This window comes from Pseudopodoces humilis, chromosome 21, assembly GCF_049639895.1.
Source record: "Pseudopodoces humilis isolate 2021_Gansu_Grassland_sample_001 chromosome 21, ASM4963989v1, whole genome shotgun sequence".
NCBI classification, from domain to species: domain Eukaryota; kingdom Metazoa; phylum Chordata; class Aves; order Passeriformes; family Paridae; genus Pseudopodoces; species Pseudopodoces humilis.
In genome coordinates this window covers 11,411,111-11,434,081 of record NC_142220.1, presented here as the reverse complement: position 1 = coordinate 11,434,081, position 22,971 = coordinate 11,411,111, and the positions used below count along the sequence as shown (strand labels likewise).

Sequence of the window (22,971 nt, the reverse complement as noted above, 5' to 3'; positions counted from 1 at the left end):
CTTCAAAAGGCCATGGCAGTGTGTCCACTGTGGTGCAGGTCATTCATGGACACTGCAGGAGATGTGAAAACATCTGCTAGGTCCTTGCCTGCTCCTTTCAATACAGTTACTCCCCTTGCTAATAATTGTCTGTGTTCTGTCATCTAGAAAGGGACCTTGTGTTCCTCCCAGGTATTCTAATGCTAATTTGTTTAGTTAAAAAGAAGAGGCTAAACAGATGTGAACCATTTGGTTAGGCTGTAGTTCATTTGTTAGGAAGTGCAAAGGATTCTTGGCAAGATATTAAATATTACCTTCGCTGATCACAAACGCTTCATATTTCAAGAGAGGAAGGGAGGTAGGCACTGCACTCCATAAATCAGCCTTTTCAAAGCGACAGAAAAAGGCAAACATTTGATAAATCTGTGTCATTATACTTAGAGATCAAAGTGGGTTTTACATATGTATTTATGCAACTGGCAACCTAGGAGACAATAATAACAAACATAGATCTCTGACAGCTTTACAAAAATAAAAATTAGCTGGTTCTAATCTGTAATTATCTGGGAACTGTGTGAGGTAGGAGGTTGATCACACTAGAGCTTTGTTGAGACAGTGAGCAAATGTTAAGTCATTCATAAAGACAGAAAGTTCCATGGGCAAGAGGTTGCCAAAGCCACTGGGTTGCAGGGCATGACCACTGCATCTGCAGCCCTGGTTTTATCCATGGAGCCCAAATTAGGCATGCAGGGGTTACCAGAGCCAGAGGTCACCAGGGAAAACATCATTTCCCTACATGCCTTGATGAAAATCATTCCTTTGTGATGAAAATACAGAATGATGAAAATATGTAGTGTTGAAAATCATTCCTTTATGATTTTCCAGCAAATTATCTGCAAGGAATCTACCTGAAGAATCCCTGAAGGCAGGAAAATTTCCATCTGTGGGTTTTCTCCTGCTTGCCAGTGAGTTACACTTCCATGTCTGGTACCTTCCATAGCCCCACATGACATTGCTGGTTTGGATGAGCCCTACCACTATTCCCAATGGCTGGTCCACTCTATATAGCTCTGTAAGTACAGGACTGGAGCCAGAGGTTCAGGTAAGTCAGGGAAGAAGCCTGAGAAGATCCATCCCAGAAGAGGTTTGCAGGCAGCAGAAATAAGAGGAAGACTAATGGGAGCTGCAGTGGGTATTGCTTTAATCCAGGGCAGAATTTAATCCAGGGCAGAGGAATTGAAACTTCTCCAAAGCAGCAAGTGCCATCATCACCCAAAAGGAGAAATCCAGTTGTGTTAAAATAATTTCATAGACAAAGCAATGCAGCCACAGAAATTAGAGATGGAGAAGTAGCATTATGTCATCTCTCCTTTCCTTCTGGCCAGTTACTGGGCTGATTTCCTATTCTCTCGTGCTGGTAAAATGACTTCAGCAACTTGGTTTCTGCCCGTTCCCATGGGAAACTTCCACAGTCTATAGATTTCACTGGTAGGAAACTCTTTTTGGCAGTCAGACTATATTTTCCTTTACTCAGTTCTACCACATCACTCCTACTTATGCCTCCTTGGAGCACCCTAAACACTCTTCTCCATTGAAGTCAGTGCAGTTATGCGAGCAGTAAATTTGGCTCGTGGCACTTGGAGAAATAGATATTAAAACCCTAGGGACAAATTAGGGAGCAAGGGGAGGAAGGGCAGTGAGGGAAAGGAAATGGTTTCAGGTTAAGAGAAACAAGATCTCTTACACTGCTATAGAGCAGTGCTGCCCATGGCCCTGGTGGGACCATGCCCAGGACAACACAGCGGGACACTGTGAGAGGCAACAATGTCTCTGGGGTCTCCCTAGGATGTTACAAAGCCAAAGTTGAGGGCTCTAAGGCATTATGTGGAGCTTGGACTTGGGTGCAGAGGGGTTGCATAAAGCCCTGGGCACCTGCCTTGCCAGTGGCTGAGCTGTTTTGAGTCCCAGTGATAGTACCCACAGTCACCCTATGGCCTGTCTCCCCCAGCTGGGATGGCCACTGCCTGCTGGTCCAGAAATCCTGATCCAAGAACACTCACTGCAAACTGTGCCTCTATGTGTTAAAGCACATGTGTTTTTCAGGACAAAATCCCAAATGGCCTCATGCCTTCCCCCCAGTTCTTACGTCACTATTGTGATGTTAGGATAAGTCCAGCAGATGTGTGCAGTGGTGGAGAGAAGGCTGTTGACAGACACACAAGATTTATCCATCAGTGATCCTCAGCTCCTGTGTGCTCTGTAACAGCACAGGGTGCACTGCACGGAACGTGTGTGGCAGAGGCGTAGGGAGGAGACAGCAATAAGGATTTACTAGTGTGGGAAAAAGTGGAATAAAGAAGTGCAGGACTTCTCTTCCTGGGACTCTGCAAGAGGGAGAGGGCTGAGATGGTTCTGTGACTGAGGAACATCTCAGAGTATTGCAATAAGGACAAAATCCCATTATAGATACATAAGGATGGATGAGGAATGTAGAAGTCTCATACCAAAGCCCTGCACCTCAGTGTCCTGGGTGCTGTGTGTTCCCAAAAAGGGGGTGGTGTTTGCTGGTCACTCCTCCCTGGCCAGGTCACTGTACAGCAGAGCACGCCAGGGTTACATGGTCTAGAATGTCTTATTTTCCCATGATCATGCACTTGATTAGCATCATGAAATGGTGAACTTCTTTTCTCAAAACAGAACTTTAACCATGTAAGGAAAACTGCACCCTGTATGGATTAGGACCAAGAACACACTGACTTGATTTTGGGTACCTGCTCCTGTTTATCACATCATCAGGGCTTGTTCCTGCAGAACTCTGAAGTGTGTGACACCTTCAATCTTTCAGAAGAAGGAGCATTCCAGAGCATTTCAGAAATGGCCTCTTCAGTATTAGAAAAATAATATTTGCTACAAGGACATACAGATTTTCTGACTGGGAAGAGGTAAAGCAACAGGGTGAAACTCAGTATCCAGTCAGGACAGGAGAAGTGCTGGAATCTGCTTCCTTGTGTCAGACTCTAGGAAAATGCTGGAAAGAACATGGCTGTATCTGTAGGACACATGGCCTGGGAAGAATCCCCCAGGGTGGATGTTGGTTAGGTAAGCCAACAGACCTCACCCTTCCTCTCTCATCACTGTGGATTTGATCACAGAATCACAGAACAGTTTGGACTGGAAAAGACATTAAAGATCATCTCATTCCAGCCCCCTGCCATGGGCAGGGACATCTTCCACTAGACCAGGTTGCTCCAAGCCCCGTCCAGCCTTGAACACTTCCAGGACTGGGATATCCACAGCTTCTCTGGGCAGCCATCATCTTGGTTTGAAGGCCTGATGGGTTCTCTGCTTTCTGCCCTGGTTTAACAAGTGCATTTTACAGAGCTGGGCACTCTCCAGGCCCATCTCAACAGTGCTCCAGTAAGTGCTACCCTCGTCAGGAGCTGCACCTTCTCAGTGCCACCTGTCTAATCAATAATCGTCGAGAAATAGGATATGGAAACTGTACTGATGCAGCTCAATTAGTTATTGATTAACCAGCCAGCAAGACAACCACCACTCTGATTCTAGGGCACGGAGCAAACCCAGCTGTGAATTTTTGGTTGTGCCCATTCCTTTCTAACTCTCTTCAAAATTTTTCTTGCCCTATGCCCCCATCTGTGGCCACAGCACACATGCTTCTGCCACAACTGCTGCCTGAGGCATGTTAAGCAAATTCCAGGAGGCAGAAGCAAGTGTTGAGTCTAGCTGGAGCCCTGCTCTTGAGATGGCAGCAGGAGTGGAGGTGACCTGTGTTCTGCCAAGCAGCAGGCAGGCTCCTGCTGCAGGCAGTGGGTCAGTCTGGAGGGTAGAGCCACAACTGGCTCCCAACCCAGTGGACAAAACCTCTCTCACCCACACTCTGTGTTCCAGGCAGAGCCCAGCCCTCCTCCTGATGTACCTCTGCATGGATGCTCTTTCCGATCACTTACCCATTTGCAGTTCCCAGGGGGAAAACTCCTGACATCCAACTGTTGAAGATACAATTCCAGTAAAACCTGTCTTGGGGCTATTTTTCTTAAAAAGCCAATCCAACTTTTACAAGCTACAGCTGACAAATATTTAAGGCTTAAACCAATTTTCTGTGACATTTTGTTGACGTTATCCTGGCTGGTGCTGGGGGATGTAAGGAACAAGGAGAATTATTCCATCTGAATGGTTTCCCTGTTAGCTTATGTGTGTGGGAATGTGCAGTGGAGCAACCCATGTGTGGAAGCAGCAGATTTTCTATTTGAAATTGTACGAAACACCAAATGCAGAGGTGAGTAAACCTGGGTGCAGGAGAGGCACGCATGGAATGATGGCTGTCCACAGCTGTGATTCATGCATTGCTGGGAACTGTCCTCTTTAATTCCCTTCATAATTACCCACCTGGGCCAGCTGGCAGAGCTTTGCCAGCACACAGAGGGAAACTGAAAAGCAATTCCTCCTTCCTCCTGCCACAGCTTGGCACCTCCATCTCTGCTTGGTTTGGCATCACCCTTCATACCACAGAGCCCAGCAGTGCCACCTATTTTATCTCACTGCAGAGAAACATTGGAATTGTTTGCTGTTGACGATGTAGCTGAAGTACAAAAGTTCTCCTTGTGTCATCCCAAAAATCTGCTTTGCAAATACCTGGTCCTGGGGAGAATGAGGATGAATGACACTGGTACTGATGGAGATTTGGGTGGCCCAAGCTCTGCATTAACCCACTGAGCAGCTTTTAGAAAGTCATACACCTCTCAGGATCTTATTTCTCCTCTTCAATCTGCTTGGTTTAATTAGTTTGTAAACTCCAGTTTGTAGTTTCAGATTATTTTACAAGATTCTCACACCACAGCCAGTGTGATGGAAACAGTTCACTTTTGCACAACAATTCAGGAATTGATGTACACTTGATTATATGAATAAGTCAGGATAATACTGCTGCTTCTGACACATAAAATAAAGGATCTTCATGATGAAAAGATTCTTCTCTTGTTTGGGAGAGAATTTAAAAATAAAATAAAGAGGTTTCAGCAAAACCTTACTCTAAGTGCTCTGAAAACAGCAAAGTCTGTACAAATGTTTATGAATCTTTTAATAAAAACATGATAGAAAAGCTGCACAAATGCATTGGAGCTGTAAGCTGTGTGATTGCTGTGAGAATACTGGCTAAAGCACTTCTATGGAATGTGCAAAACCCCCATACTTGGAGAATGCCAGAGTGTTCTGATTCTGGAAAGGAGGGTCCCACAGCTAATGGTATTGCGGGAAGTATCTCCTCAGACAGATGCTCTTAGTTTGCCTTTCAGGACCTGTTCTGCTGGCTTCGGTTTCTGTGTTACTCCCATAATGTGGACTATGGCAAATCTCACCAGGAATTTTCACAGGCATGAATTTCAGAAAATACAGCATGACAGAAAGTGCAGCTGGTTGAAAAGCCAACTCATCAAAAGAATAGGCAAATCATAGTATCACAGAATAGTTTGTGCTGGAAGGGACCATTAAAGGTCACATAGCCCAGCCCCTACCATAGGTGGGGACATCTTCTGCTGGACCAGGTTGCTCCAAGCCCCTTCCACCCTGGCCTTGAATGTTTCCAAGGATGGGCCATCCACAGCTTTTCTGGGCAACTTCAGCAAGTGTTCTATCACCCTCGTTGTAAAAAAAATTCTCCCTAATATCTAATCTAACCCTTCCCCCTGTCAGTTTAAAACCATTATCCCTTGACTGTGGTAAACGGTTTGTCCCCACCTTTTTTATAACCCCCCCCTTAGGTACTAAAAGACCACAATAAAGTCTCCCTGGAAACCTTGCTATCCTAATGTTTGGGGGTAAGGAGGAGAAAGGAGCGACATGCCCCCAACACCATAATGCCTCCAGTGCCTGACCCCCAGCTGGCGATTCCCTGCAGCCGTGGGGGCACAAGGCACGGGACACCCCTGCATGGCAGCGGATTTGCAGCCCCCGGACCCCTACGGGAGCGGCCCCGGGAGTGCCCAGCGGGCCCGCGGCAACCTCGCCACGACGGCGGGCGACGAGGCCCCGCCCCGACGGGGCCACGCCCCCGCCATCAGCCAATAAGCGCGTCCTATGCTATCTTCGCCCCGCCCCTCCTTATTATGCGAGAACCCTCGGCTGTGATTGGCTGAGGGCTCCGCCCGTCCCCCGGGCTCGCGCCCCGCCCCGCCGCTGCCTCTGCCTGCGCTGCCGGCGGCGGGAGACGGCGCTGGGCGGGCGGCGGCGATGGGGCCGTGCTGAGGCTCCGCGGGTGCCCATGAGGCGCCGGGCAGAGCCGAGCCGAGCCGGGCGGGCTCCAGCCATGCTTCCCGGTCCGCCCGCGGGCACATGGGGCAGCGCTTGAACCGCTGCCTCGATGTCCCCGTTGCGTTGCCGCCGCTGAGGCGGAGGCTACTGCTGCTCTTCATCATGCTCTTCCTCTGGCTCTATATGTTCTACTCGTGCGCCGGCTCCTGCGCCGGGCTAACGACCCGCGGGTCACCCGCACCGCCCCGCGTCGCCCCACCGCTGTTCCCGCTGCTGCCGGGAGAGCCGGGCGAGGAGAGCAGCCTGGAGGAGCAGCGGGCAGCTCCCGACGCCGGCAGCCCCATCTCCAGCTTCTTTAACGGCTCCGGTACCAAGCGGCTGCCGCAGGCCATCATCATCGGCGTGAAGAAGGGGGGGACGCGGGCGCTGCTGGAGTTCCTACGGGTGCACCCCGACGTACGCGCCGTCGGGGCCGAGCCTCACTTCTTCGACCGCAACTACGAGCGGGGACTCGCCTGGTACAGGTACGGGCCGGGCCAGGGCGGGCAGCGGCCCCGCGGCGGGACGGGGCTGAGCGGTGTCCCCGCCGTCCTGCGCTCGCCGTCCCGGTGCGGGGATGCGGCCGTCTCGGGCTCCGGAGCAGCAGGTTGGGGAGCGCCAGGGGCGATGAGTTTAGCTATGATTCCACTAAATGCTTACCCCCGAAAAAGCAACCCCTAAAAATACAATAAACCCAGAGCACAACTTGCGGTCCCCGTTAGCCCAGGCGGCGGCGGGGCGTCTGCAGGTTTTCCGCTAGCCAAACCGTATTTAATCTCTGTATAAAGATTAAATATTAATTTAATAATTTGAAACACTCTTATTTCGCTGTGCTTCCAGGTCTTTTGCTGGAGAGTATTTTTGCTCCAGCTCAAGGTGCAGCTGCGGGATGACTGGTGTGTCTCCCGGGTCTGCATCGGCTGGCGGGCGGTGCACTCAACGACCGCACGTTTGCGGGTATTTTGACCCGTTTGGTTTGTTTTTTTTTTAAACCATTGGAGTGGGATTTGACACGTTATCTTTTTTCCCCTTTTCTGTATGGGGGAGGCGAGGTGGGGAGGGTTTACCCGTTTGGGAATTTTTTGACACTTTTGGAGAGGGTTTGACCCGTTCCTGTAGCGCTGCCTGGGACTGGCAGGCGGCAGTTTCAGCTAAAACTTCCTCATTCGCTCCCTGCGTTTAGTCTCCGTTAACTTTCTCCTACCCCGTACTCATCTCTGGAGCTGATCGATTGCCCGAGGTCGCGATCGCCAGCCCGGCGCTGGACGGCGGGAGCGGTGTGGGGTGTAGTGGGAAACGGGCGCGTCGGGAACGGGATGAACCCTTTGGATTGGGAGAAAATTATAAATTTCTGGCTAGCATCTTGTAAGGATGGTTGTAATTCTAAGTGTTTTTTGCGAGGAGCAGCCCGGTCCGGGATGTCTGCGTGCGGGTGGGCTCGGCGGAGCGGGCGGCGGTGGGTGCGGAGGAGAAGAGCGATCGGACACCGAGCGAGGGGCGACTCCGGTTTCGGTGCCTTTCCCGGCCTTTTCCGATTGAAGTTCCTTATCAGGAGTACTTTGAATATGTTTTTCTACTGAGTGTTTACAGGAATGCTAAAGGAGCAGAGATGGAAACTTTGAAGCTAGATGGCAGCTGTGAAGTTACGAATTGTAACCTCTTTGTAGTCTTGAAACTCCCACCAGGCAAGTCCAATTAGGTTTATGTCTCTTTTTTTAATGTTGCCATCCCTCACAGTTAGTGAAATGAGTGCAGGATAAGATCTGATGAGGAGGAAGTAATTTTTGAAAGCTGTTTCGTTTTAAGAAATTCTGTCGTTTCGGTGTAGGATGTGGTGTGTTATCCCACAGCAGCCCAAATGAAACCTTTGTAAATTCAACTGAGTTTTAAAAAGTATTCATCTCGCATTTTGAAGGAGAACTTGCATATAACAGAGCAGAAAACCTGTCAGGATTTATTAGCAAAATGGTGTTGTATGTGTTGAACTCTGTTTTTAATTAGGCACCTAAATTAGACCATAAAATGGTTGATTAATCTTTTACAAGTAGGAGGTGGAGGGGAGAAGGAGAGAATAATGCTTATGATTGAGTTCATTTGTTATCCCAAATGTAGTGGGTGAAAGCCAATATTTAAAGGATACACATTATTTTTAAATTTGGAGAACAGGTATCAAAGTTGTGTTTAACTTCCTAAGGCTTTACCTTATCAGCTGCTGAATTTTAAGCAGTGCGGGCCCTGTCCCTGCAAATACACTGTAGTTTTTCATTAGTATCTTTGCAAAGGGGCTGTTTTAGCTGAAATCTGATAAATCTTGAGGTCTGGATGGTGATGCTCTTAAGCAGCAAGAGTAAGTTATGCTGGAAGTCTTGGAATCAGTCGTGTGTGTTTCATCCCGAAGATGTGAGTGTGTCTGGTTGTCTGTGGGATTCAGACCTAGGTCAGTTAAAGGGGACTAAATAATGCAGAATACTTTGGGGAAGATGAAAACCAGACAAGTTGTTATATATTGTGCATTATTTCTAACTTAATTAGAATTAAATGCAAAAGTTTGTTCCTATAAATTTTGTCATTGGAAGTCAGATCCTATACAGTAGTAACTCCAAGCTCTTGCTGATTTCAATGAATCTTGGCTTCTCAGTACTTCTCAAGAAAATGTTTATTTCTCCCAGACATAAATGAGGCTTTTATTTATTATCTTAGTATTAATAAGGAGATGTGTTTATATTTTCTTGTTACTGGTTCAGTACAGTTCAGTACAGGATTAATGATGCTATGAAAGGTGCATGGTGTCAGCATCACACAGTGAGCTGGGCAAGCCTCATCTCTATTTTTCAGATGTTTTTGCTCAAATCAGCTGAACTTTGGAACTAGGGGAGTTACTGTGTCCTCAGCACCCAGAGTGCAGTGTAAATCCAATTGGCTAGGTTTGAAAAGATGAAGATGGAATTTTTGACTCGTGTCTCATTTGAACTGTGTTTTAGCTAACTGGCTAAATTTGTTTGTATTTGTTAGGAGTTTTTGTTTAAGTTGTTCCTACCATCCAAAATCTCTTTTTTCAGATTTTCAAGATACAGAGGCATCAAATTTACTTGTTTAGCTTGATGAATTCTTATTTTTGGAGGCGACTCTGATTAATCCTGTTTAACTACTTATTTCTGTCTGAAGTTTTCATCTATTGAAAATAATTTTAGAAGGAGGGAACACAAACTTGCTCCATTTTCTGTCAAGTGAAATGAAATATGTTGGTTTGTTGCTGTAGTGTGGAATGCAGAACACCATCAAGTGGTGCCAAGTATCATTCCTGAGAAGCAGAGGGAAAACAGGAAAAATTAAATGCTTCTTATCAATAGTGAGGTAACTAAAATTTAATGGAAATAACTTATGTAGGCACATTGCAGGATTTTTCCCCCCCACCCTAATAATGAATACAGTATGTTAACTGCTTCTACTGAAAATACATACCATGACAGAGGATAAATGGGATCCAGCCACTATTACAAACTAATTTTATGAAGTGCCTTGAATTTTTGGATAGTAGAGAAGCTCTCTCTTTGTGGCAGTAGGGAGTTCAGCTCCACAGCCTGTGTCTGGCTGAGTGGTCTGTAGGGATGTTGTTCTCTCTGGGGTTTACTGTAGAGCTTGGTGGGGAGGAAAGAAATGCTTCTTGTAAGCCTAGAAAATCAGTTGTTGAATTTCTTTTATTTTCTTCATTTGATTGAGCAAATGCAATGATGCATTTTGAAATATCCTAGGCACTTGAAAGCCTGTTGTCTTATAATTAATGTAAGAAAATGATTGTCATTAGTGTTACATGCTTTGGGTTGTTCCTTTTTTTATTATTATTTTCAGCCCAGTGGGCTGTAATGCCTAGTCCCTCCTGCCTTGGGCTGGGCATTGCCAGCCCTACTCAATGTCACTGATTTATATTTCAAGTCTGCAGCTCTCTGCTAGGAGCCCCTGTGCCGTGGCTGTGCCGGCTGTAACTGCAACAGCAGGACTAGGCTGATCTCCTCTGCCTCTAGCACCAGGGAAACCTCTTGTCATTTTTTCTTCTTTTCTCTTATGGAATATTCTTAAAATGCTGGTGCTTTGTCTTCCCACTACTCCTAAGTTGCCTTAGTTCATTCTCCTTGCTGAGAATGGGTGATTTGTATCAGCAAGATCATGCCCTGTGGTCTGGTGGTGTGTGATAAGCTATTTCAAATATGCATTTCTTAGACTCCCAAATTGCTTGAACTTTGTGCAAAGTGATGCTTGTCAGCAATTCCTGAATTGGGAGAAACTTCCTTATTTTTTTTTCTTATTTTTCCCCATAAGCCTCCTTTTTTTCCCCCAAGGAATGTGTGGGGGTACAAGCTGGTGCTTACAATCAGCCAGGCTGGGAGCAAGGGAAGAAAAAGGAAATTACGGTCAAATTTGGGGTGAAAGCCCTGATGAACTGAATCTTGAGCAAGGCAGGATTTTGCCCTTGTGTTTGGCCATTCTCTATAAGCTCAGCTTTAGTGAAGGTTTTATACCTCCTGCTTAATTGCTTTCCCGGTGAGGCATGGACCTGGCAGCGCAGAAAGAACTGTGGTTGGTTTCTACCAACTGTTACATGGTTTATTTGCCCCAGGAAGTTTGGGAGCAGTCCTGATACTCCCAACTGGAATTTGGGTGCAAATGACTGCATCTGAGCAAAGACAGGTTCCTCCACTGTATTCCCATGAGTTGTGCTGGGTCAGAACAAACATATCCTAAAGGACAGTTGTGTTCTCTGGGAAGGTTTTGCTAAATGATTTTGGTATTTACTTTTCTTGATGTGAAAAAAAAAATTAAAACTCAACTCTTGACCTTGCATTGTGTTGTACTTAAGCAAGTGGGGACTTTTAATGGTCCCCTCAGAATGTGCATGGAGTTGAGTGCCCCCTTGGCCACTGCAGTGGCTCCCTACACTTCCAGAACTGCTGTGTAACACTGGGAGGAAAATGGCCCCCAAAAAGAAGGGCTGGGCTGCTATAATCAGTCAGCAAGGCCCTTGTGTTTGCATGGGATCATTCCTTTAGATCTGAGGAGGGTTGAGTTGTTCAAACAGATGGCAAAGATTATTCGTGTTGCTGGGGTTTCAGTGCACTGCTCTGTTTCAAGCATGTTGCCCGATATGACGCACGTGACAAGTTCTTCCCAGCACGACTCTGGGGGGAATGACATTGTCTGTTGTGATCAGGTTTCATAGCCTCACCTGTTGAGCTGCTGAACTTTTCAAAGTTGACCAAGCATTGGGGGTGACGGATGAGGATGGTGGATCTGCCTGGCTAACCGTGTTAGCGCAAGACCGTGTGGCCTGCTGGGAGCATTGTGCTCCGTGGCATGAAAATGATGGGAATGAAAACCCATGGGCTCAGCTCTGGGTTTGGGATTTATTATTTTTTTTCTTTTCAAGTGGGCCATGGCAGGTGTCTGTAACACACAGCAAGTGTTGGATATCTCAAGGCACTTCCAGGCAAGGCTTTGTTTTTAAAAGCATCCAGCAAGCTCTGGGCGCAGTGGCTATAGAAACTCTACCCAAACCCCTGTTCTTTGGAGGTGTATTTGCAATCTATCTGATGATAGGAATGTCCTGTATTTGGGCCTCTCTTGTTGAGCTGCTCTGTTCACTTGAGTCTGGGTTTGGGGCTATTTACCCATCCCAACTTGGAAGAAGTCTAATTTAGTGATCGTTCAACGCGGGATTCATGCTTCCTGGTGGTGTGACCATGGGTGACCAATGGGTTCAGGTGATAATGAATGGGCCAGGGCCATGTGGGATGGGTAACCTATGGGTTCAAAGAACAACAAATAGTGGGGCACAGTGTCTCAGTGGCATAAATGGTGGGTCAGAGGCTATCAGCTACTACCTGTTGTCCCCATGTGGTGTGTGAGGATGGGCTGGAGAGGCTTCTTCCTTGGTTTGTGGGAAATGACTAAGTGCTGTGCTGGGTTCTGACTTGCTGCTGCTGACTCTATCGGGTCTTGCCCTAACTGTTGCAATTCCAGGTCTTTCAGCAGCTTGCTGTGTCTTTAATTAGCTTGCAAGAAACACCATGTGCTTTCTAAAGGTGCTCAGCCCAACAGCAGACAGAAGGCAACAGAGTAAATGGACCTTAGCTTTCTTAATGGAAACCAGGGGTCCTGTGATGAAAGATACTGATTATCAGCAGGCTTGGAGGAAAGGTGGGGGGAATTCAGGACAGGCATTTGTGGTGGTGTAACTTTGCCATCAGGGAGTTTCTCCCAGTCTGAAGGAGGTGAGAAGGGGTGCAGAGACAAATGAGGAAGGGCATCACATTGTGCCATGGGTCAGTTGAGGGGAAGAAATGGGGGTCAGGAGCACAGTCCCTCTGTCTCCATCTAGGGAGAGCATGGTCTACTTGGCTGGGATGTGCAGTGTACCTTAGTTCCTTCATAATCGTGATCCAATGGGGACAATCTCTCCTGGTGCCATGCTGGCTTGAGCATTTCCCATAGTGGTTTTCCTCTTAGGAATAGCACCGAAGGAGGAGGAAAATGAACTCAGTGATGATGATTTAGCATGTGGTGCCCTTGTACTGGGAGGGTCCAGAGGTGAGGAGGGAGTTTTGGGAGCTGTGAGCTGGCTTGCTTGGCTGCCTGACCTGTCTTCCTGGCCCTGTGGCCACAGGAATCATTCAGAGAAGACCAGAAACTTGTGTGTTTAGGATTTTAGATGATGTTGGTGGGAATGTTAGAGGAAAATAGGTGTACAGGTGCTTCTGGCAGATCTCACACTGATTTCTGGTAAATGGGTAATTCAATTTTAAAAATTTTTCCATCAAGATATGTGAGCATGGCAGTTCCCTGCCACATGGTGGCTAGGGAAGCTTTATTTAGAGAAAAATAATTCCAGGTTCTTCTAAATGCTTTACATCTACGTTAACCTCCTTGGAAACACCCTGGAACTAGCCTGCTTCGAAAGCAAAGCAATTTTGTTTTCTCCCCTCCTTACAGAAAAGGGAGGGAGGAAGAACATCTGTACAGAGGGATGCTGTGACCTAGCCCTGGCATCAAGGGAGTCATGTCTCTCTTTGGCAGCAGGTCTGACACAGAGTTTAATTTGCAGCCTGTCTGGGATGCAGAGCTGCATGGCTGACTGACCTTGCCCTTGATGTGTCTTGTACAGTATCACACATAGAGCCTGGCTTTGCTATCCCTGTGCTGGTGGGTGTCATCCTCCCTTGTCCTGGTCTTCTTGTGAGTGTTGTACTGATAAAATTCCACAAGTCAAAATTGAAATTTGGCCAGTCTTCTCTGCTGGTGCTGCTGGGGATTTCTGCGAATCCACAAGGTGGCTGGTTTGTAGTAAAAGTGAGCAGTTGTAACCTTTCCCTGGAACTGGCACAGACTTTGCATTCCTGTCAGTGCAGCAGGCAGCTCTTCCAGAATAAAGAGAGAATTACTGTGTGGGGGCTTTCATTTTATATGCCAATGTACAGCATTACAGCTGGATGTGCACATTTGATAGATCCTTCCTAAGAGTGAGCACAAGGCCAAATTGCATTGCCACAAACATGGTCTAACAGTACTGAGTATGACTGTATTCTGCTACACCAATTCCCTTTAAAAAATACACTTTTTCATGTGGGAGGTTGGCTCTGATGAGGAGATGAGTCCTCAGCAGTGTGTGGTGACAGAGGCTGAACCAGGTCCCCGATATGACTGTGTGGAATGCAGTCCAGAACCCTGCTTAGCAAAGGGCTCCTAGATCAGACCCTCAGCATATATCCATGTGAATGTGCAGAACACATCCCCACAGAACACAAAGTCCATTACAATTCTTAACTTCAGTAAAGCAGCTTGACAAGCTTTATATTAAACCCCCAACTTTCAGCCTTTTTTGATTATCAAATGCAAACTTGCATTAAAGCTTGAAAGCCTCGCAACTTGAAAACTTAAAACTTCAAGTGTGGGTGAATGGCACAGAGAGGCATAGGAAATCTTTGAAAAAGTGCTCATTTAGTGAAAGGGCAATTGCACTGGGGTTAAGCTGCAGTAGCACTTTTGATTTGGGATGGGGTCCAGGGGCTGCAGTGACTAAGCAGGCTCAGAGCAGGGATCCTTCTGTCACTAGGGGGAGGACAAAACCCCAGCATCTTCCTTATAAAGTGCTTTGCTGCTTCACTGAGCTATTAAATATTTGTTTAAAAACTGGCAAGGCCTGCAGCTTTGGCATGCCTTTGGTTTGTTTTTCTAAAGGTGTATTAGACTTGGAAGGAAATCAGGAGGTGTTGGAGTAAACAGAAGGTGTGTCCCAGTTCTTCTGTCCTGGAGTGGCTGTACATAGCCCTCAGCTAGTTTGTACACAGGACTGGGAACACTGTTGCTAAACATGAATTGCAGAGGGACCCTATGACTGTGCTGTGCCCTGTGTCTCTGTGTGTTGGAACAAACATGCTGCCTGACATTGAGGTGTTATGCCTCTGCTCTGAGCTTCCTGCACACACCTCTGGTGCCACGTTTAGGGAATTGTGCCAGATTGGATCCAATCTCCTGAGTGCTAGGGGGTTCCCATCTTCTGCAAGTGGGCTGGAATGGAGCAAGCTCATGAGGGTCTCACCTAGGACCAGCAGAGCAGTAGTAGATGTCTGGGTGACTCTGAGCATCCCTGGCTCCTGCTCTGACTTTACTATCCCTGGACCAACCAAAATGAGCTGCAAAAAGCCAGGCAGTTGGACATTGCTCCTTGTCGAGGAGATGCTTAGCAAAGCCCATCTTCCTTTTTCCCAGTGCAGTACACTGAACTTTTTGCAACTTAACACAAAGCTTGTAATATCTTTTTTATCCCTTTTAATTTCCCTCTTCAGCTCGTCCGGTAACTAATGAGCCTTGGGCTGTCTGCATGGCATTTGGAAAAGCAGAGGGAATAGCTAATATGGGGTGTTGAGCAGGGAAGAAAACCTTGAGAGGAGATATCAGCCTTGCCAAAGCAGAAGTGGAATAGCCGGTTAGGGTTTCAACCTGGGTTTGCTGCAAGCTGAGGGGGCTGGGAGCTGCTGTCTGCTCCAAAGCCTGGTAATTACAGGCTGGTGCTGGGACAGCCGGGCGCGCAGGAGGAGCCATCGGCCCTGCGCCGTGTCTGGGCACACACCGGAGCCTTGGCCCGCTGCCCTAGCTGTGCTGCCACTGCTGCCTCCCCCTGGAGATGATTTCAAGGTCAAACTGCTCAATGCAGTGTAATAATTAATTAGGCTATATATAAACAGAAAGTTCATGTGGGCCTAAAGTAGATTAGGAGCCTGTGACTTTCCTCTTCTCTGCCTTCCTCCCCACAGTCTTCCTCTTCTGGGGCTCCTCTGCGGGTGAACCCTGCAGTTGTCGCAGGCTCGGCTGTTCCAGCAGGGCTCACCACTTGGGTTAAGCAGCTGCACAGCTGGGTCGGAGCCCAGAAATGATAGGGGCAGAGCAATGCCTATTCTGCCTCACCCAGTTCCCTCATCAAACCCACTCCTGGTGCTGGAGGACAGGGCACATGCCAAGTCTCTGCCTTCCCAGAGTGAATCGATTTACTCGGTGGTGATGCCTGATGCTGGGAATAGCCCTGTGCTGGGAATAGCTGCTGGCATTTGCCTTCAGTAACAGGCATTCCAAAGCTCCTGTTGCTTTGAGACTCAGTGTAGCAAGAGCTAAGATGGACAGCTTGTTCCCCATCATGGGGAACATGGGGAAGCTTCAGTGTGGGGCTCAAAACCTCCCTGAAGGCATGTTTCTGTGGCATTTCCAGAATGGAGAGGGAAGAATAAGCTGGACTTATTCTTCCCGGAAGAGATACAGAAACTTAAGTTGGTAATGAGGCTTGAAACTAAACACCAACAATTGCTTGACTTGTGACTCCTGGAGAGATGAGGTTTGTATGGTACCAAAATTGATAATGCCCTTTTATTTATTTTCTCATGTGTCTATCTAAACCTGGTCAAAACTCTCTCCAAATGTAAAAATTTAGGGAGAATATTTATTTAAATTCTGTGTTATTTTCAATATAGCTGCAGAAACATCTTAAGGAAAACTAAAAAGCAGCCTTCTTAATCAAGAAGAAGTGATTATGTGCTGTCAAGGCAGTTGGAGAAGGGCAGAGCAGCTTCCAGCTCTTGCAGACCAGCCCAGATTTTACAGCAGGCACATGTACATGCCCTGAACCCATCAGCAAAGTCTGATCCTTGGTTTTCATAGGGAAATCCTTGAAAACCAAAAAGACCCCACATCAGCTCCAGGAGCAGTGGGGGAATGAGCATTGCCACTGCCTGTGCTCACTCCTGCTTCCTAGGCCATCTCCTCATCCATGTCTAGTTGACTGAGGGCCACCAACAAGGGTGAGGACTGGTGGAGGAGATGCCCAGGGTCATGGGCTCCATATGAGAGTTTGTGTTTTGGTAGTGTAGGTTGTCCATCTCCAGCTCCCTGGCTCTCCAAGTCACAGCTGGCTTTTCTCACTTTTCAAGCACCAGGCTGCATCTACATCCAGGGGATGGAGGCAGAGAGAAAGGACTTTGTGAGGCTCACAATGGAGTCCCAGATCAGTTCAGCTGGGTTGGAGGGGTTGGGCTGTCTCTTTGAGAACCCAAGAGTGTAGAGATCAAAGGTGTGGGTGAGTCAATTACAATTCACATTTGGTTCATCCATATGTTTAAGTATTTGAAAAGCTTCAATGGTCACCCATTTAATATCTCTTACGCCTATTGATTTGTTAATCTGACACTTGGTTTCATCTGAATAATAATAGCTGTCATTCAGAGTCCTCAGTGTTCAGTGAAAAGTCATTTCACTTGGGTTGTGCTCTAAGGCCTTGTCAAACTGGCCCACAGTGCTCTTTATGTACAAGGGCTTGAAGGATTTGGGGATATTTCAGCCCAATGGCTGGCTCTGGAAGGAAATTGGTTCTGAATGAAAGCAGGGTGGAATGCTGGAGGATGCTGGTGAGCTTTGGCACATATAGTTTTGCTTATAAGGTCCTTCCTGGTTGTCACCACAGGCATGGACCTGCCATCACATTGTGTGGGGTGTGAGGAGATGGCAGGGTTACACAGGAAGACAAGCCAAGCCATCAGAAAAGGGAAGCAGGCCCTCTTAAATACTGCCTGAGTGCTCTGGACTAGATCTAATCATTGGTATGGCCATGGGAAGTCTTTGATTATGTGAATACCTTTTTAATGAGAAGCAGTATTTTGCATCTGTTGTACTTGCAGCAGAGCATCTCCACCAGCTGAGCCTGCTCTTTAAAGATCTCTTGGCTGGGTGTCATTGACTGTTTATGACCACACCATGATCCCAGGTAATGACTAGGCAGAAAGGCAGTCTGCAGACAGACCTGCTCCTTCATGTTTCCCTAATTGGCACCTGTCTCCCTCCTTCACTGGGAATTTCTCTCCTTCCCAAGGCTGGTTTAGTTTCCTTCTGCTTTACCCCAAGTCCTGCAGTGTCACTGGGAACCCAGGAATGTTGTGGCACCCCAAACTTCTAGCCTGATTGCCTCAATGGGCATGCTGGGTTTTTGTCCTGGAAATTATTGTATTTTCTGTCTTTGATGCTTGATGTGAGGCATCAAAAGGAGGGGAGAGTCAGGAGATTAACCCTGGCCTGAGTAGAGATGTTGGCAGAAAAAAATCTCATTCTGGACAAATGTCTCACTGCCCTGGCCTGTTTATCATGGAGAGATCTTGATTTTCAGTGCTACTCCTTTATGAGAGCAAATCACAAATCCATTAACAAATGAGTTGAGGTAACAATCCCATTTGTGTTAAAATGCATTTAGGGATCAGTACTGAGAGGATCACCAATGTATTAATTTGCCAGGCCTTTGTTCCAGTGGGTGGCAAAGTTAGCTCATTCCAGTGAGGGTCACGCTGACCGGGCCAGTGCCCAGACTACTGATGGTTCAGGTTGTGGTTGGTGCCACCTCTCCCTTCTGAGAAGGAAGCAGGAGACTTTTAGAAGTTAATTGTCTCAGCTGGAATAAAATCTAAACCAATTTTAAATTCTTGACCCACTCAATGAAATGCTGATGGTAATGAGCAGCTGGTGAGTACATGCTTTGTTGGTTGAGCACCCTCCCTGTTTTCCTCTGATGGGTTTGTTCTTCCCTGCTGTTACAGGCCACGGGGAAGATCTTCTGATGGTCAGAGGGGCATCCCCTTCCCTTTACCACAGTTGAGGAGAAGCCTCAGTGCTGCACAGTTTCAAGGCTGGTTTGGGTGTTGCTGAAGAGGCAAGTGGAGGTTGCACCTTGTTGGCATTACTTGGCCTGTGGAACACATGTACATGATCAGAAAGGGCAAAAAAAATCCATAACTTTATTTTTTCATCATGAAAATGGAAAGCTGATTTTTTTCTGAGCTGTTGTTTTGAAGGTCTTTGCTGTTCAGGTGGTGCTGGATGCCCATTGGATCCCTTTAGGTGCAGAAAGTGAATTCCTGGAGATCCTACATAGCTTTTTTTTAAAACCATAGATGTAAATATGTCTCAAGGTTCGTTTCAAGCCTGGTCTGGCCCTGGCCATCCTGTGAGATCCCTTCTCAAGTGCTGTGGAAGAGCTAGTGGTCTCTGGTTCAGATGTGATATGGAAGATGTTCCAGGGCATGTCAGTGCACAGAGGAAAGTGCTGCTGGTGAATAGTGTCCCTGCTCCCCTCCCTGCTTTGTTATGTCCATGCTGAGGAAGAGAAACAGAGCTGCCACTAGTACCTTTTTGGGGCTCTAACTCAGCACAGTGGCTCAAGCCTGACTTTGGCACGTCTTACCCCAAGGGTAGACAAGTCACTGGGGATGCTCCCCCAGCATGGGTTATGATCCAAAGAGTGAGAGCTGGGGTATCGCTCAGGTCTCCAAAGCTTTTTGGGAGGCTTTTTTCTCTTATCATGGCTGTAAAGACCAGACCCAGAGCAGGAAGGCTGGGCTTAATTAGGAGAAATGTGTGTCAAGGTGGCAAACAAAGTCCTCCCTGTGCAAATGCTGGGCCACTCATGCAGTTGTTTAACAAGGGACAACATTATCAGTGAACTCATTACCTGCCCATGCAGGCACACAGATTAGGGCATTTGTTTCTGTGTTGGGGAAAACATAAAAGACCTCTCAGCAGGGCTGTGATTTATGAATATTGCATTAGGGGAACATATCTTGCTGGAGTGGCAGTTGACTTTTATTTCCTTTTGGGGCTGGATCTTTGCTATGTGGGTTGGATTTCTTTTTTTCCTACCTTCTAGTAAAGTTGGAGCAGGTGATATGTGGTGGCTTGGCAGTGCCCCAGAGGAGAGGAAAAGCCTGGGAAGTTCATCTCCTTGTGCTCTCCTGGGTAGAAATTTGTCAGGTGTTTCTGAATGTCAGCTGTGGTGGAACAGGGTTGGCCACTGACATTCAGCTGCTTTTTGGTGGCTGGGTAGTGGCTACTGCCATGGTCACTACATGATTACTTAACCAGAAAGTTAATTTATGAGTGTGTGCCATAAATATCTATATCCATATAACTGGTATGGACCCTCACCCTAGAATGGCCCAAACCAGAGGTTTTTCTCTTGAATGGACTCCTTCTCTGGGAATCTGGGAAACTTCCCTATTGCTGCACAGCTATAGAAACAGTATCACAGGCTGTTGCTTCCATACGGGTGATTGCAGGGTACAAGATGTGACCATCTCCCCTGCATTGATTACACCAGATGTGCCCTTTGGGTCCAAATTGAGGTGTACCCTGCTTGCTAGCTCACCACCTCCAGCATACAGCAAAACAAGTCACTGGAGCAGAGCCTGGAAGAGGAGGTACTTTAGGGATGAGGCTGGTGGGATAACCTCCTGTGGGCTACCTGGATTAGAAATACTTCCTGGTGTCCTAGCCAGGGGCAAGAGCCCCACGGTGCTCTGGTATCACAGGTGGGATGAGCCAGGAGGATGTTCTGCTCCATGTGCAGTGGCAGGTAGTTCAACCCACCCATGGATGAGTTGTGGTGCTACTTGGTTTGGGCATCTAATTCCTGAAACAGCTAGTGCTCCTGGGACAGCAGCAGAATGCCAACAGGCTGTATTCTTTCTGCAGTACCAGCTCTGTGTGTCTCAATACCCACTTCTGCAGCCCACAGATCCCGGATCCTCACATCTCTGGGGCTTAACCTGATTATATTGCTCCCTTTACTGCAAGAAAGCATTTTCCCAGGACTTAGGAGGAAGAGAGATGTCTTGAAGACCTGTGAGGAGCAGTGCCTGGGGTGGTTTAACATCTTTGAGAGGATTAGTGCTGTTGCTACAATTAAGAGCAAATTGGTGGGTGTGGGAGATGTTTGGGGCTATGGACTCTGTGGCTGAAGGTACCACCAGCAGTGGCTGGTGCTCCTGCCACACTGGGGTTTGTGCCTGAGCCTTGGTGGCAGGGAAGGGGTGAGAGGGAAGGGGCTGTGGCATGAGCAGTGGGCATTGGTGCCTCTTGGATGTGACTGAGTGGCTGCTGCAGGGCAAGAAAGCTGACAGGAAGGAGTTGGATTTTGGATGGGACTTGTGGGAACAGCCCAGTTGTTCTCCTGATGGAGTTAAAGCCAAACCCGAGATCAGAGTCTCTGAGTTAGTGTGGACTTTGTCAGTCCCACATCCTCTGCTGCAGGAGACCCTCCTATCACCTGGGTACGATGGATGTGTTTTGGATGTCCTACCATTATGATTTCTTTGTCTGCTTTTAAGCCTCTTCCAAGCCAGGCTTCCTCTGCACAGGCCTACTCTGAGCTAACAAAAGCCTTGCAAGAGCTGTGGGGTTTTTGTCTTTTTTATTTGTTAATTAAGCCAATAACTCCAGACCCTGACTCTCTTGTTTTCCTGGCTTTTTTTCTGGACAAGGACATTCTGTGCTTGCAGGTGGTGACCCAGTCCAGATGCTGGTTTCAGCTTCCTATGAGGGCAGGATTTGTGCTACCTAAGTAAAGCTGAATTCAAGAATTCATATCTCTGGTGGAAGGATGTGTTGAGCTAGCATTCTTCAAGAGCAGAGCTTTGTCTTGCAATGGATCCATAAGTGAATCTATCAAATCTTTGCATAGTAGGAGGTTAGTACACATAATGCTAACACTAGGCTATAAATTCTTGAGGGAGAAGTTGCTGGCTTTTCTGGTTGCAAAACAGTAAGAGGCAGTCCAGAGAATTTTTTTTTTTAATCAGGAATGAGTTGTAAGCACTGAAATCTCTCTGGATACCTAAAATTCTTCCTCTTTCCTTCCTTTCAGACTGTTGTCTATTTCTTTATTGAGAAAAATGTTTCTACAGCTTTGCAATAAACTCTTGCACACTGTGACAGTTATCTTGGCTTGTTACAAGCCTGCAAATGGTGCAGCTCTGGAGTAGTTGCTGATTTCTCAGAGCAAGCAGAGCTGAGCTGCCTGCTTCTGATGGAAGTGCTGGGGACTCACACTGGTGCCTCCAGGTGCCAGAAGAGAGGGAAGAGAATTACACTGGTGTGACTGGGGCAGTCCTGCAAGGATAAATTCCAGTTAAACACTCTAACGGGGTGTACAAAGAGGTGTCATGGAGCAGGAATAAAACACAGTTTGTTGTAGACAGTTGGTGCCGCGATCTGCTGATAAAGGGGCTTTAGTCCCAGTTTGCCAGTTGGCTCAGTCATATTTCCTGCTGAGTTCAGGGGATTTTTCCCCCTTAAATCATGAGTTTCACAGAACTTTCCTCTCCCTGCTCTACTTTTAAACAAAACCAGTCTTTTTGTCCTTTTTGGGGGAAATAGAGACAGATTAGAGTAATCTCACGTGACTTGACCAGTGGGCAGCATAGCCCAGTGATGCTGGGCAATATTCTAAAGAAGTCACCCATAAACAGCAATTAGCTTTTAATTGTGGCACTGCCGCAGGCCCGGGGCTGCAGGAGCAGCACCGGGTGCTCTTTGTCGCCAGAGCGGCATCAAGGGGGGACCCTCAGCCATGAAAGGGGAGCAGCGGTGACCAAGAGGAATAAGATGCTCATTTCAGCCCCACCCCCTTACTGCGCTCAAAAGCTCTTATTTTCAGAGCAAAGCACTATTGAAGCATCGGGACAATGGAGCCCAAATCCTGCTGGGGGAAGGGAGATGCTGGCAACTGCATCTTTTGTTGCTTTTCCTTCTTTACTTGCATATGGCCTCCCCCATCCCACCCCTCCAAGAAATCCACATAGATGCTCGCTAGATGATAATGCAATCACTTTCTTGGGACCTTGCTAATAGGATTATAATTATTACTGGGGATGAACTGGAGTGAATAGAATATTTACCATTTCATCTTAAATTATTGTAAATCCCTCCAAAGCAGCCCTTTGATATGTAAAGTGCTGCTCCTCTCCCCCCAGTGAAGATAATTATTTAGTGGAAGTTCAGAGCTTCTAAGTATGGTGGGGAGTAGAAAGAGGCTTCCATGTTTACATAAAGAGAAGAGGAGGGCTTGTGTAATGAACTGGGGACATTGATGGATATCTTGCCTGGCTCCAGAAAAGGAGGAGGAAAAGTTCTTGCTTAGCAGTTTGTCTTAATAATATCTCTCACTGTTACTTGGAGAAGAGGTGAAAAAATAATTGGAAATTTGTCCCTTCCTAATCCAAAGAAAGCTCCACATCCTTGCAGTCTGTGTTCAGTTGGTGTCTGATCTACCTAGTGACAGTGGCAACATTCTGAGTTCATTCTGTAGGCTGGAGGAGTTTCTATTTGAGG

General features: G+C 47.1%; 1 protein-coding gene across 1 annotated transcript in view; it reads left to right on the top strand.

Annotated features, from left to right (window-relative positions):
• The first annotated feature begins 6,191 nt into the window (after window positions 1–6,191).
• The window catches only part of LOC102104421 (heparan sulfate glucosamine 3-O-sulfotransferase 3B1), a 30,146-nt gene continuing 13,366 nt past the window's right edge, over window positions 6,192–22,971 (top strand). The window contains exon 1 of the mRNA XM_014259692.2: window positions 6,192–6,770. Coding sequence (XP_014115167.1) covers window positions 6,328–6,770 — 443 coding nt within the window. The 5' untranslated portion in view covers window positions 6,192–6,327. The remainder of the gene's footprint in view (window positions 6,771–22,971) is intronic.